General features: G+C 42.4%; 1 protein-coding gene across 5 annotated transcripts in view; it reads left to right on the forward strand.

Moving 5' to 3' along the window:
• The window catches only part of rgl3a (ral guanine nucleotide dissociation stimulator-like 3a), a 16,074-nt gene extending 2,452 nt beyond the window's left edge, over positions 1 to 13,622 (forward strand). For 3 of the 5 annotated variants that reach the window (XM_020596282.1, XM_020596283.1, XM_020596281.1), the window contains 16 exons: positions 3,963 to 4,252; positions 5,477 to 5,521; positions 5,620 to 5,810; positions 6,389 to 6,549; positions 6,652 to 6,957; positions 7,050 to 7,153; positions 7,299 to 7,383; positions 8,180 to 8,254; positions 8,828 to 8,914; positions 9,015 to 9,047; positions 9,192 to 9,313; positions 9,403 to 9,498; positions 9,780 to 9,915; positions 10,054 to 10,326; positions 10,879 to 10,993; positions 11,627 to 13,622. In XM_020596282.1, the coding sequence (XP_020451938.1) occupies positions 3,963 to 4,252; positions 5,477 to 5,521; positions 5,620 to 5,810; positions 6,389 to 6,549; positions 6,652 to 6,957; positions 7,050 to 7,153; positions 7,299 to 7,383; positions 8,180 to 8,254; positions 8,828 to 8,914; positions 9,015 to 9,047; positions 9,192 to 9,313; positions 9,403 to 9,498; positions 9,780 to 9,915; positions 10,054 to 10,326; positions 10,879 to 10,993; positions 11,627 to 11,808 (2,301 nt within the window). In that variant the 3' untranslated portion in view covers positions 11,809 to 13,622. Of the gene's footprint in view, positions 1 to 2,125; positions 2,373 to 3,962; positions 4,253 to 5,476; positions 5,522 to 5,619; positions 5,811 to 6,388; positions 6,550 to 6,651; positions 6,958 to 7,049; positions 7,154 to 7,298; positions 7,384 to 8,179; positions 8,255 to 8,827; positions 8,915 to 9,014; positions 9,048 to 9,191; positions 9,314 to 9,402; positions 9,499 to 9,779; positions 9,916 to 10,053; positions 10,327 to 10,878; positions 10,994 to 11,626 lie in introns of those variants that run through there. The other 2 variants (XM_020596285.1, XM_020596284.1) reach the window with 2 other exon arrangements.

A 13,622-nucleotide genomic window follows, 5' to 3' on the forward strand; every position in this document is an offset into this window, starting at 1 on the left:
GCTGAAAGACACTTTTTGTTCGTGCGGCATTTAAGGGAAAATGGTTTCTGCATGTTCCTGCATCATCTTGCTGGTATGCTCCACTTGTTACTCGACTGTCACCTCATCACCCATTACTGTGTCTAATCAGCCCTAATTGAGGTCTCTCCTGGCACCGGTTCTTTGCTCTTTGGTAAAAAATTCAGCAGCTTTAGAAAGGCTGGGTGGCATGGGCAAACATGGAGGAATGATGGTAGATTTTTAGTTCAGAAAAAGACAGACACTCATTAGAGCAGACAAAAGCTCATTCTTTGAGCTGAAAGAGCATTGTACAGCCTGGGTGAAGACGTCCCATCTGCTCTGGGTTTCAGTGTTACTGTGTATGAAATTTAGTGTTCAGGTTCTTAACTAACACATTTCCCCAGTTTGTGCTCCCTTAAAGTCACAAAGTAGAACATTCTTTTTAAAGGCACAGCAGGCCTGTTTTATGTGGTATGTCCCACCACGCCCCTGATACTGTGGACAGGAACGTAAGGGTGTCTAGAAAAACTGTCCTGACTGGATTCTTTAGAAGCAGGTAGAGGCACTGCGAAGCACTATTCATAGCATGTTGATGTTGGCCTGAAATCAACTTCTCACCTGTAGCTGACAGAATACATCCTCTGGTGTCTTACGATCACTGGTGTCATTGTAAAACTGAAATATTTAAAAAATGTTATGATACACCCGTGACCCCGTTCAGGGACTACGCGGTAGAAAATGAATGAATGAATGAATGTTATGATACATGGTGGAGCTTTTTTAAAACGGATGCTCCTACTTTTGATCCAGACAAGGAACTTGTCAACATGATATCAATTGAACATTACTATATGTTTGGCAACCGGATGTCACAGTATTATTGCTGCCATTCATTTAATTAGGGACAAAAGTTTAGATGGAGTGACGACAGTGATAAAATCAGTGACAATCATGGGATAGGCCTAAAGCTGGAATACAACCACACTTTGGCTACGTTGTCTATAAGAAGTGGGATTGTGGCTGCACTTTTTCTTGTCTGCTTCCAAGAAAATATTATCTGTATTCAAACCCACCAAACATAGCGCTGGGTTGCAACAAGCAGATACAAACCATGACGCGGTTTGTTGATCATCAAGCTGAGGCTAATTTTATTTGTCCATCCCAAAATCACAAAATTGCCTCAAGGCCCTTTACAGCCTGTACAGCATACTATGGCACTGTCTATCCTAAACTACCCCCTCACAAAAATCCTGTTATGGGGAAATAAATGGAAGAAACCTGAGGAAGAGCAGCACAGGACGGACTCCTCTTCAAGGGCAGACAGACATGTAATAGAATAAATCAACATAATAGATTTACAGTATAGACATTCAGAATGACAACATTTTATATTGTAAACATTTCGTGACACCAGAACCCACAACCTACATCTAACTGGCAATACTGGCTCACCTGGACACACAGCGCTAGCTTTTTAATGACAAAATATTGCAAGCCATTGTCTCAATGCCTGGCAGTGCCTTTAAAAGTCATACATTATGTGGCACTTGACCTAGTTAAGTAGTCATACTTTAAAGTGGAAATTTCCACTGTTCATTGTTGTAAGACAATATACCTATTTGAGCATTTACATGTGTGTAGGAACCAGCTTTTAATACTGCACTTAATTATAGGGAGATGTACTTTTACAATACTGCATTGTCTGTATTTTTGAGTTTTTATGACACTACACATCCAATAAGATATATATAATTTACCTGCTGAAGGAGTTAAATCTAGCAACATTCTGTATTTGAGCATTGTTGCTATGCACTGCCCTGTTTTGTAATGCAATATTTCACATGAAATTGCTCTAGATTTACATTTTAAAGGGTCTGAATACTTTGTCCACCACTGGGCACTTTGAACCCAAATACTGTATACTACTGCCACTGCCTATATTATAATATTAATTTTATTTACATTTTTATGTAGCTCTCTACTAGTCCCATTATTAGCAGTATCAGTTTATAATTTACATAATAATAATCTGATGCCATTCATTCCCTAATGCTTATTGGTCAATTGGATTGGCCACGCCCACACCTGTCTTGGTAGCTCCGCCCAGTAGAAAATACCGTTCATCCCCTTGCTCCTCGCCCAAACTTGTCCACCCGTTGTGAGTGTAAAGATCCGACCTCTAGAGTAGCTCATTAGGTTAATGCTCAAAAATGAAAGTGTTAGATATAATTCTGACTGAAGTGACCTGTGGGAGGACTGAACTAAATCCTTGAGTCCTGCCTTCGCCGCGGTCCAATTACCTACAGCTGCAAGAGTTTGGATTTATTCACGCCAAGAGCTGAAGCAGCATGGGGAAATGGCACTTGTCACTGGTAGGTTAAATGACTGCTACTGTCTAAGAGTAACATGAATGTGTGTACGGTGTCACTTTGTTTTTATCAGTTTTTCTAGTATTGTCTACGTGCGAACTTAATTCTCTGTCTAGTCACCAGGACAAACATATTAATAATATAATATCTTCATTCAGTGCAGATCCACCACCGTCTCATTGTGTCCGGCAGCTGGCACATGTAGGTAGTCTGTCAGGTGTTTTTCAAGCGCGGTCCTCTGTTGTTGTTGCTGTAAATATGTGCATAAAACCCGTGTGTGGTCACAGGTTGCATACCAGTGCAATGATCAAGCCTCATTCCAGGGCTGTGACTAGTTTGTCAAAGATGAGGTGCGTAGATACTGTGGTCAACGTCGTTCAGGTTCCATTCTGGGTCCACTCGGGTTTGGCTTGTCATCATTACCTGGTTCTTTTATAAACTTGTTCATGCAGCTAACCTTAAGTGGAAGTCACTTCTGCTGCAGTGGTCTCAGTTGTTTTGCTGCACCGAGGTTGTACTTTGGGGTCCAGGGGGGTGTGCTTGTCATATGTTGTGCAGGAGTTTCTTGTTATTTCCTTACATCGGTGCTCTGATGTACCTGTTGTCATGGGGTGTTCACAGTAAAACCTAGTCTTGTAGTGCTGGGCTGTAATTGAATACATTTGTGTTAATATGACCAAATGATAATCTGAAGTCAGTTTTTCTCATTGCTTAAATAATAAGTTTAAAAGTTGTATTTGTCACAACCTAAGATATTAAATACTAGATAATATTCAGGCTATCTTTTGGAAATTATAAGGTTTTGTTTAGTAAAACAGCACCGAACTGCTTGACTTATGGAGATGCACCTTCTCAAATAAAGCATTCTGATGCAGATATAATGCTCCAGTAACTATCACGATGTTATGACTGCCCTTATCAAAAGAGTTGATGGAAAAACCTTCACTTCTTGATGTCAAAACCAGCTCAGGGCAAAGAAAGGCCTCCTGATCTCCTTTGAACAAACATGTCGCACTGGTTCTTTGTATTATGTGAGGGGAAGCATATTGTTGTTGATATCTGCTAAGCACTTGCAATGTAACTGTCAAACTCTTGTCATTCTTCAGTAAATTGTCAGTGTGTTTGCGCTTGTAAACACACATGTCCGTGAATGCCTCTTTGCCTTATCATCCATCCACTCGCCAGGTGTCTGTGTGCGTCAGAGTTCAAGGCTGGGTCGCAAGCACAGTTTCATGAATGAGGGTTATTGACGTAGAGTTTGTACTCAGCTTGAAGGCTTAATGCATTTATCATGAGGTATTTGTGTAGATATGTGGGGCTGTGATAGTAATTCATTTGAGTGTTGAAGGAGCAAATCGTGATGTTATCAGGTAGAAGGACATTTTAAAGCATATTATGACTATTTGATTTTTGCACAAATTATGTTATTGGAGAAAGTTTGAGTTTTTTTTTTTACATTTATTTATGTAGTATTTGCTCTGTAGTACATTATTCTGTATAACCCACACTATCATAAATAAAGGAGCAGAGCAGAAAACATAGGGTTATCACTGTACCCGCCAAATCTTGATGACCTTGCATCTGTTCCTGCAGGACCCAGTGCAGGAGTGGGGGGAGGAGAAAGAGGACGGAGCCGTGTTTGGCATCACGTTGCGCAGAGAGCCCGTTCAGCCAAGCTCAGATGTGGCGGAACTCCCCACGGTCTCCAGCTTTATCCAGTACCACACGGTGAAGGTACGCAGACTGAAGGCCGGCTCCCTGGAGCGACTGGTCACCCACCTGCTGGACCCCGTGAACCAGGAGCCCGACTTTGTCCGAATCTTCCTCTCCACCTACAGGGCCTTCACCTCCACCAGCACGCTCATTGACCTGCTGTTTCAGAGGTGAGAAGCAGTCACACTGAGGCCCTGCACACATACATTTGGTTAACAGAGAAGATCTCTACCAACTGAATGTGTGCGAATTCATTGTGAAGCCAGCCAGTTAGATTAGCATAGAGACAGGGGAAACACCCAGCCTTGCTCTTTCTGCTTACAAGGAGCTTTTATATGTAAAAATAGCAAGCTACAGTTTTATGGGAGATTTTCTCACGTCTGGAGTAGATCACGGCTAACTGTTTCTGCTTGTCTCCCGTCTTTATACAAAGCTAAGATAACTGACTGCTGGCTGTAGCTTCATATTTAGTGGCGGATATTGTCATCTAATGCTCAGCAAGAAAGAGAACAAGCGCAGTTGACTTGAAAACTATATTTTGTGCATGATAAGTGAAGTTACTGCATCCAGTGACGCCTATCCTTACCAGACGCCAGGTACTGGCTTGAGGGTTGTAGTTATCTTTGCTTTTTATGTTACTGACACTGATGTGTTATTTCAGTGTGTGCTGTTTTTAGAAAGGATGCCATTGCATACAAATGAAAGTGAAGCATATGTGTAACTGGGCTTGACAAAGGAGGCAGTAATGTAACACCCTCTCTACGTTAGCTCAGCTGTTCACAAAGCAAAACTATTGATGCTAGGCAAGTTTCTATGACGGGTATTATCGTCACGAACTGACAAAGCCTCCAGGGGCTTTGTTTCATTCCACACCCAGTGGAGGAGCGTTTTCACTTACAGTAACTGAAGATGGTACCTGCCTCAGTCTGACCCGGTAGAATAGCAATAATAAAATGCAAGTTCATTTTTAAAAGGTTCACCTTTGCTGAACAGTTGTCCTCTTATCTGTGGTACTGGTGGCAATGTGTTTCCTGTGCGGCCAAATCTGTGTGACACATTCATGCAATAAAGACCCTGTTATAAACTTTGGACATGTTCCTGAAAATGTGACAGCATGACACAATCCCTGAGTTATGTTTTTATGATACCAGTACTGACTTGAGAGACACATCTTCCTGTTGACTCTGTCTCTCTGCAGCAAGGCCAGCTTGTCTCTGAAGGGCCTGAAAGTGTTGTAGGACATTTCCTCAGGATGAACATTTGCAATGGTTGAACCCAGGACCTTTGCTTTTCCATGATCTGTTCTGTTAACCCTAGGTGTACCATGTTGTCCCTTCATGTGGTGATGTCTTAACCATTCAGGTGATGCATTGTTGTGTTTATTTTGTCCACAGAGATGACTCCATTGCCAACCTGGATAATGTTGTCTGCCCCCATAGGTGAGTGCGGCCATGCCTCTTTTAGACTGGCACACAATATGCTGATTTTTTTGTCCTTCCTTGATCTCATTAAGATTAATTTGTTCACCCCCCCTCAGTGCTTTACCCATGGTAATCCGCCTGTGGCTGGAGGAATACAGTGAAGACTTCCATGTGCCGCCTCAGTTTCAGGCCCTGAGGCTGTTGTGTGTCCACCTGCGGCGTCGCCTCTGCTTCAGACGCCTAGCTCAGTCTGCTGAGTGCCTGCTCAAAAGGCTTGAAGAACAAGGTACAGGCAGCGATTGTCATGGTGAGGGATGTGTATAGTAGATACACACTGTGTTATTTTGTGTGTGTTAATGATCTTATTAGCGCTTCAAGCATGTCACAGAATACATTTTCAGGGGAATGATTTGAGAGTTTTGCAGACCACCTGTTACACTGAACCACTTCTATTTCCTGTCATCCATCATTTTTATTCACAGTAGTTCAACAGCTCCAGATTTTGTAGAACTCTGTAATTTGTCAGGTCTACAACGATCACTCAGGGATTGGAATAAGTAAATGCTGCAGGTGAATAGTGAGGAGTAAACCGACATCAACTATAACTCTCAAATAACCATACAGACTTTTTTTATGTTCAATAATTCAGGGTAATTTCACTGACAGCAGGAACGCCCTGGTCTCAATCTCATAGTTGCACATTTTCTCATCTGGAATGGAAGCTGCCCAGTACAATCTGAACCAATTTTAATGAAGAAAAAGACCTTTACAGTGTCCTGACATAGATGTGATTTTGCAGCTCAAATAGTGACGTGTTGTTGCGTGTTCATCTGTGTTCTCTGTCAGTCTGTTTCATTGTCATTTATGATTCGGTGTGTTTGACAGGTTGTAGCCGATCTGTGTCAAAGCACAGCAGTGAATCACTACAGCAGGACAACAGAGATCAGGAGGTTGGAGGAGAGATGTCTCCTAAGGAAGAAGACAAATGCAACTTTATGGACTTCCCTGTGAAAGAAGTGGCAGAGCAGCTGACTAGACTGGATGCTGTAGGTTTCATTAACATATGTCTCGAAGCTCTGTATTAATGTGAGCATCCGATTCATTTCTTTTGACCATCTTGCTTCTCCTTCTTGTTGTTTCTGCCTCAGGAGCTGTTTGTCAGAGTGGTGCCCTTCCACTGCCTGGGCTGTGTCTGGTCCCAGCGTGACAAGAAAGAGAATCAAAACCTGGCGCCCACCGTCCGTGCCACCATCTCCCAGTTCAACACTGTCACCAACCGTGTCATCACTTCACTCCTCTGCCCGTCCCCATCCTCCCCTTCCACTCCCATCTCATCACCAAGTTCCTCCTCTGCCTTCCTGTACCCCTCCACTGCCCCGAGCTCACCTCTCTGCTCACATGCCAGCCCCACCCACAGAGCGCACATCATTGAGGGGTGGATTGCGGTTGCACAGGTCAGGGTCAGAACATTTCATGAAACTAATACAGCAGCTTGTAACTTTTGTCAGCATTGTATGACAAAACTACCATTTGTGTGTGTCTGTAGGAGTGCAGACAGCTGAAGAATTTCTCGTCACTGAGGGCCATCCTTTCAGCCCTGCAGTCCAACGCTGTATATCGCCTCAAGAAGACCTGGGCAGCTGTCAGCAGGTGGGCACATCAAGTTCTGTTAGTGAACCTACAAAAGGAGAAGATTCATTAATGGATTTCTCTGCTCTGCTTTCTGAACGGCTTATCTTTTTGGGTTTTCTCAAGGTGGAGAAAACCTTAACAGACTGAATGTGTTTGGTTTCAGGGAAAGCATGGCCACCTTTGACAACCTCTGTGAGACATTTCCTGATGAGAACTGCGTGCTAACCAGCAGAGAGATCCTGGTGGAGGTAATTACACGTGTTTGACCTAAACGCACAGCGGGGCAGCGTGGGCTGATGCAGGCTCTGCCTAATTCATGAGGGAAAAATCTGTGTAGTTAAATATTTGAGTGCACCAGTGGAAGGATGCACTCATGACTGAATTGGAATAAATGACACTGCAGTAAGAAAATAACAGGTTACTTCCTGTTCCACAGCACCTTTGTTTGACTTCTTAATGCTTGCATAGCTTCTACTATGTTCATTTTCTTAAACATAAACACAAATTCACTTATTGAATGTATTGTATGCATATTGTCTTTAATAATTAATTAGTTATCCTCGTAATGATTTAATGTCATGTTTGTGTAAGTCATAAGACTGACTGTTCAGTCTGCAGCTCACCTGCAGCTCTTTAGTTCTGAGCTGTTTGCTGTGAAAAACCACTGATATGAAGGCAGATTTAGAGATAATGCTGTTATCAGTAGCTCAGTTTCAGTAAGATAATGAAAAGGCCATTGTTAGTAGGCAACACAAATACAACTATAAAAGTGGCTAGTTGGACACCAGTGCTAGTCAGCAGTTAATATTTTTTGTGGGTACAACTAATTAACTCTTCTTGTGCGCGCACACACAACGATGTGTGGATGAAATTGTCTGTAACACAGTTGTCACCAGCCGTCACCCTCCCGCTCTGTCAACAGGTGCTCAACCCTGAAAAGAACACTTTTATAATGTCTGTTTTGTTGTCATCTGGCATTAACCTCCTGAATGTGAGTCATTTTGTTTAATCAAAACTGACAGTGCTGTTGTGCATTTTCTGTAGGATGGGAGTCAGCTGGACAGCAGTGCCACCCCGACCTCTAAATCACCTCGGCTCTGCCCGGTGTCCAGACAGACGGTAAGACTGTCCTGCATGCAAAAAAATAGCCATGGTTTAGTTTGAAATCAGTGTTGGGTTTGACTGAAGGCAATGTTTCAGCTATGCCAACCAGTAGAAAGAGAAAGGCAAAGCTCTGAAACATCAGTTCTATTTCCCTAAAAGCTGCTTTTCAAAGTGAGATTCTTTGCTAAAATAGACTCCAAATGTCCACTTCCCTTCTTCTTCTTCTTCTTCTTCTTTCAGTTTGTTAATTCAGTGGATAAAAATCTCACAGCTGATGTGTATTCACTCTGTTTAAAATAGTGGTGGACTTCTGTTTTCACGCTGTAGTTATTCTTGTATTTCCATTGGCATTACATTTAGTTAGCTCAATATCATGTCCTCTCTTGCTCAGACACAAGAATCCTGCTCCAAGCCGATGACTGACTAATCTGATAGAATTTACCATGCTTGTATTTCCTACTTATTTCAAATGTATTACATTAAAGTATTTACAAAAAATAGTAATAAGTAGTTTGGTATTTTTTTTGGCAGTTGTGCAGTCGTGCTCTTTACTGCGGTGTAAAATTGTGGCTTGATTTTTGTCCTTAGAACTTCACTAGTGGTGTTGTACCGTACCTGGGCACATATCTGACTGTCCTCACCATGCTGGACACAGCACTGACTGACACTGTGGAGGTGAGTGCACATCCCACCCACAAACCTAACTGCTGTTTTTATGACACTATAGGTTTATGATGCTGTACGGTATAACACTGGTTGTTTGCCCTTTCCACAGGGTGGACTCATCAACTTCGAGAAGCGCAGACGGGTAGGTGTCGCCCCTTAGTGGTGTCTTAGATGAGTGGCCACTAGCAAATTCTGTTTTGATTTTGTTCTCTACCCTGTTCTCTGTTTTATTCTTTTCTGTTCCAGGTGTTTACCTGTGTTTTTGTTTTATTTCTTTCTGTTTTAGGAGTTTGAAATTCTTTCCCAGATTCGACAGCTTCAGACCAGCTGTTCCCACTACAGCCTTCCAGTGAACCCTTATATCACCGCCTGGCTGCAGGCACACACGCTGCTCACTGACCAGGAGAGGTGGGACACACACCGACATCCCTGCCATAATGTAGACACACAGTCAAAAGCCACGTGTGTCATGTCTACATCTTTTTTTCCTTTTGTAGCTATGAACTGTCTCGAGACCTGGAGCCTCCGGTTGACCCCTGTCCCAGCTCTCCGAGCATGTGGAGCAGTCGTCTTCTCGCTAGGAAACTTGTGTCGTAAGTCTGAAAAACCATTCCTATGTACAAACCTGTCAGAAGTAGGCATCTTTGAATTCAAAAAGTTATACTAGTACAAAATGTTAAATTCATAGGCCAGAAATCCTGTTAACTAACAGATAATACATTACATAAGTTCCATGTTTTTAATATTAAATGGCAGGAGTAGTGATTGCTTACAAACAGAACATAGATTTTCTTGCTAATATATCAAAATAAATTAAGTTACTGTTCAGTGAAAAGTCGCTCAGCTTAAATTATGCACATGTTTGTGTGCGCAGGTTGCGAACAGTGAGTGACAGCTGCCTCAGGAAGACCCACGCTGACCAGATTAGTGTGTCGTCATCTGGCTCCAGCAGCTCTGACATGGAGGATCTCTGCGCCCCACAGCCCTCCCCACTCAGACTCAAAATCAAGGTATGAGCAAAAACATAAAACTACCAAAGACTTTTTCATGGGCATTTGCTACTTGGCTGGTTAAACAATTGAAGGAAACTGTCTTAAAACTGTAACATTAACATTTGTTCCTGTTTCTCTCCCTTCATCTTCCCTCAGTCCCTCTCAGGCTCTCTGCACAATGTAGCAGCGGATTTCTCCTCCAGCACCACACCGTCCTCCTCCTCCTCGCCCATTCTGTCCCGCTCCTCCTGCAGCTCCACTCCTCCAGACCTCAGCTCCTCCTGTCTGGTGCTGAGCCCCGACTCGCCATCCTCTAGCTGCTCTCCTCAGGCCTCGCTGCCCGTCTACAACAAACAGGTCGCCGACTCGTGCATCATCAGGGTCAGCGTGGAGTGTGTCAGCAATGGGAACGTCTATAAGAGCATACTGGTAAGAACAGTGGTTTTGTAACTGTGCTTTCCTGAGGTCAGCCATCCTGTTGCTGGTTGACTTAGTTGACACTTTTGTAAAACAAGAAACAAAAGCAGATGTATGAGGAGTTGGTGTTGCTGAATGACCTGTCTCAACCCCTTCATGTATGAGTAACACATGTGACTCTTTAGGAATTCTTTTGTGATATTTGCAAATAAGAAAATATCTTATCAGCACGAGATTTAGGAATGAATCCTCTTAATTATGCCCCTGGCTTTTTTTTTATCAATTACTACAAAACTAACAACAGAAAATGAATTCACCCCCAAACATACAAACTTTTTAATGATATGAAGCAAAGAAAAACTTCAGGCTTGGGACTTGGAACTACACAACTACGCCCCAATGAAACTAAGTTCCACAAAAGGTTTCCTGTTGCCTGGAGAAAGTTCCTTTGGGTGGAAACGGGGCTAAAGACGTCCCTGTCACCTTAATAAGTTTTCTGGTTACAAATGTAAGATTTTGACTTTGGTTGGATTTTAAAATGTCCCCTTTGTTTTTCCACTCCAGCTGACCAGTCAGGACCATACACCTCAGGTGATTCAACGAGCCCTTGAGAAACACAGCATGGAGGATGCCAGCTGCCATGACTTCAGCCTCTCTCAGGTGCTCGGCAATGGGAAAGGTGAATATTCCCTCTAGCAGTCTGATCTTTTTCAAGAACAGGTAACCTGCTCAGAACAAGAAAAACTTCCTCTACAGTTTTTTTTAAGCAGGGCTTTCCCTTTCTGTTTTTAACACTATATGCAAGTTTGTGTTTTTACCAGTTAACTTGTGATCAAATGCAAGATATGAGCAAGAGCTCTGATTATGTACTGAATCGCAAAGCTGCCGGTCAAGCAACATCAGACAGTGGTTTAAACTTAATCTTATGTAATGTTGAGTCTCATATGCAGGAGTCATTCCTCTTTTCTTTTGCACTAAAAAGAAAAATCAAACTGTACAAACTGGCTAAATGTTTGCCAATATTTCATTTTAATGCAGGAAAGCTTTTGGCCTCTAAAAAACATTAATAATGCATAGCAGTAAGTCTAAGGTGGAAGAAGCAAAAATCAGTTCCTTCACTGACACTGAATGGGTCTAAATTCTCAGCTGGAGAACAACTCTTGCTTTTCACTGCCCTCATTTATTCTAAATGGATTTAAAAGGGAAATATTTTTGTAAAATACTGTCCATCTAATTCTGAAAAATGTAGGAAGTGAAAAGGAAATAAGCTAAGGGAAAGTCAATAAACAATTAATTCCTCTTTCTGCCTCAGAGCTCCAGATCCCTGACAAAGCCAATGTATTTTATGCCATGTGCACCACTGCCAACTATGACTTTGTGCTGCACCAGCGCTGGAGGAGCCCCAGGGGACTTTTCACCCCCTCTTCCAGCCCTGGAGCTCAACTCAAGAGCCGCCACACCAAGAATCAAGCATCTGTCCTGAGTGAAGGTTAGAGGTACAACTGGAACACGGAGCCACTGCTTGTCTGCAGCGACGACACATCTGTGGCCATTTAAATTGTCTCTCTGCCATGGAGAATCTAAACAAACCTGAGAGCTGTGACTGAAAAATAAGCTCGAGGAGTTCTCGTCAATACACAGTCTTAACCAGGAGCAACCCTGAGATGTTATGCCAAGAATTACTCTGGACTGAAGAGTTCAAGGGAAATGTCTACATATACGGAAGACGGATGGCAAGGAGAATCAGACACTTTCCAGTTGTCCTCTACCATCTTAAAACCCAACACATGGATGTATAAACCACATTTACCCTGGACCACTTGTGGATTGTAGTACATCATGGACCATGTTCAATCCTGGAAGAACACTTTAGCTTTCACTGCAGCTAGTTACAAATATGAGGAGTAGCTGGTCCAACAAAGCAGTACCGGATCATAACGTTACAATTGGAAAACAACTCTGGCCTCTGGACCGGGATGCAGCCAGGGGACTTTTCCATGGGCTTGTTTGGCAGAATGAATAAGAGGAGCAGCTGCCTTTGATGTAATATATAAGTTATGTTTGGGATGTTCGCTGCTAGTTGATGAGTAAGCTTTCCCAAACTGACCTGGGTCAGATGTGAAATCTGTCGGACATCGGCCAAGCACACACGCACTGAAAAACAATGCAGCTCCTCTAAATCAGATGGTGTATAAAAGACTGCGTGGACCCAGGCCTGAGATGTTGTTTGTCTGGAGAGTCTGTCCTAAGTATTCAGTCAGCTTCTAGTTGAGGGTTTAAGTGTTAAGTGTTTTAAAGTAACTTAGGAGTATTTTCTAAACTTAAATTATTTAATGCAGTTCAGTATTCAGCTTTTAGAACACAAATGGCATGATAAAAATGTTTTTGAGCTTTAGTTAATTTATAATCCTCTCTGCAGTCTTTAACTCTGCTGCTGTCCTCAGACATACAGTCAATGTCCTTCACTTGCTTTGGTATCTTGTAAGCTCAGCTCAAGTTTGTATCCATTTGATTGAAGGAAACAGATTTACACTGTCTGCTGGTATTAAATGAAGGAGGCTTTGTAGTTACATATGTTTATATTCAGCAGTCGGTGTTAGAGCTGTTGTATGTCACTCACTGATTGGAAAGGCTGTGATCCACACGAGGCTGCTGATCAGAGCAACTTGGCACATAAAAGTACAAGAACAGGTCTTGTGCCACAAGGGGACTACAGCTAACTCCCCCTGCCTATGTGTAGTGCTGTGACCAAGATTTACCTGAAGAATGGTTCTTGTATGTGTAAATGAAGTGTTTCAGTATGTGAATTAGATTTGACATGTATGATCAGTGATCATACATTACTGAGTACTGGTGTCAGAGTCATGTAGATCAGTCAAAATGTGCTGCTTTCCAGTCACTGGAAGATGCTCATACATTGGTTCACATGCATATTTTAAAAAAAAAACGTACATAAAGGTGAAGTCTCCTGAGTTTTGTGCAGATTTTTGCACCACTGATTCAAGCTGCTGTGGTTTGGTAAAGGTCAGGTGAGAGGTTGGTGACGAGGTCTGGCAGCTGCAACGTATGAAGGTCTACAGCGGGACTTCTGCTGTATCCGTCTGTTGACTTTATCAGTAGTCGGTTTTCATACCAGTTCTCCCCTTTGATGGAATTGTACATGAAACTGTCACATTGTAACTTGAGCCCACATGTCTTTGGTCTTGTATTTTATTTCAACAGATTCTTTATTTTTTTAAGTTTAATCAAAGCACTTGCTGTTTATAATTAATATTTAATTTCCACTAATAAAAGCCAACTTACAATTT

The sequence above is a fragment of the Monopterus albus genome, unplaced genomic scaffold (assembly GCF_001952655.1).
Source record: "Monopterus albus unplaced genomic scaffold, M_albus_1.0 scaffold29.1, whole genome shotgun sequence".
Taxonomy (NCBI): domain Eukaryota; kingdom Metazoa; phylum Chordata; class Actinopteri; order Synbranchiformes; family Synbranchidae; genus Monopterus; species Monopterus albus.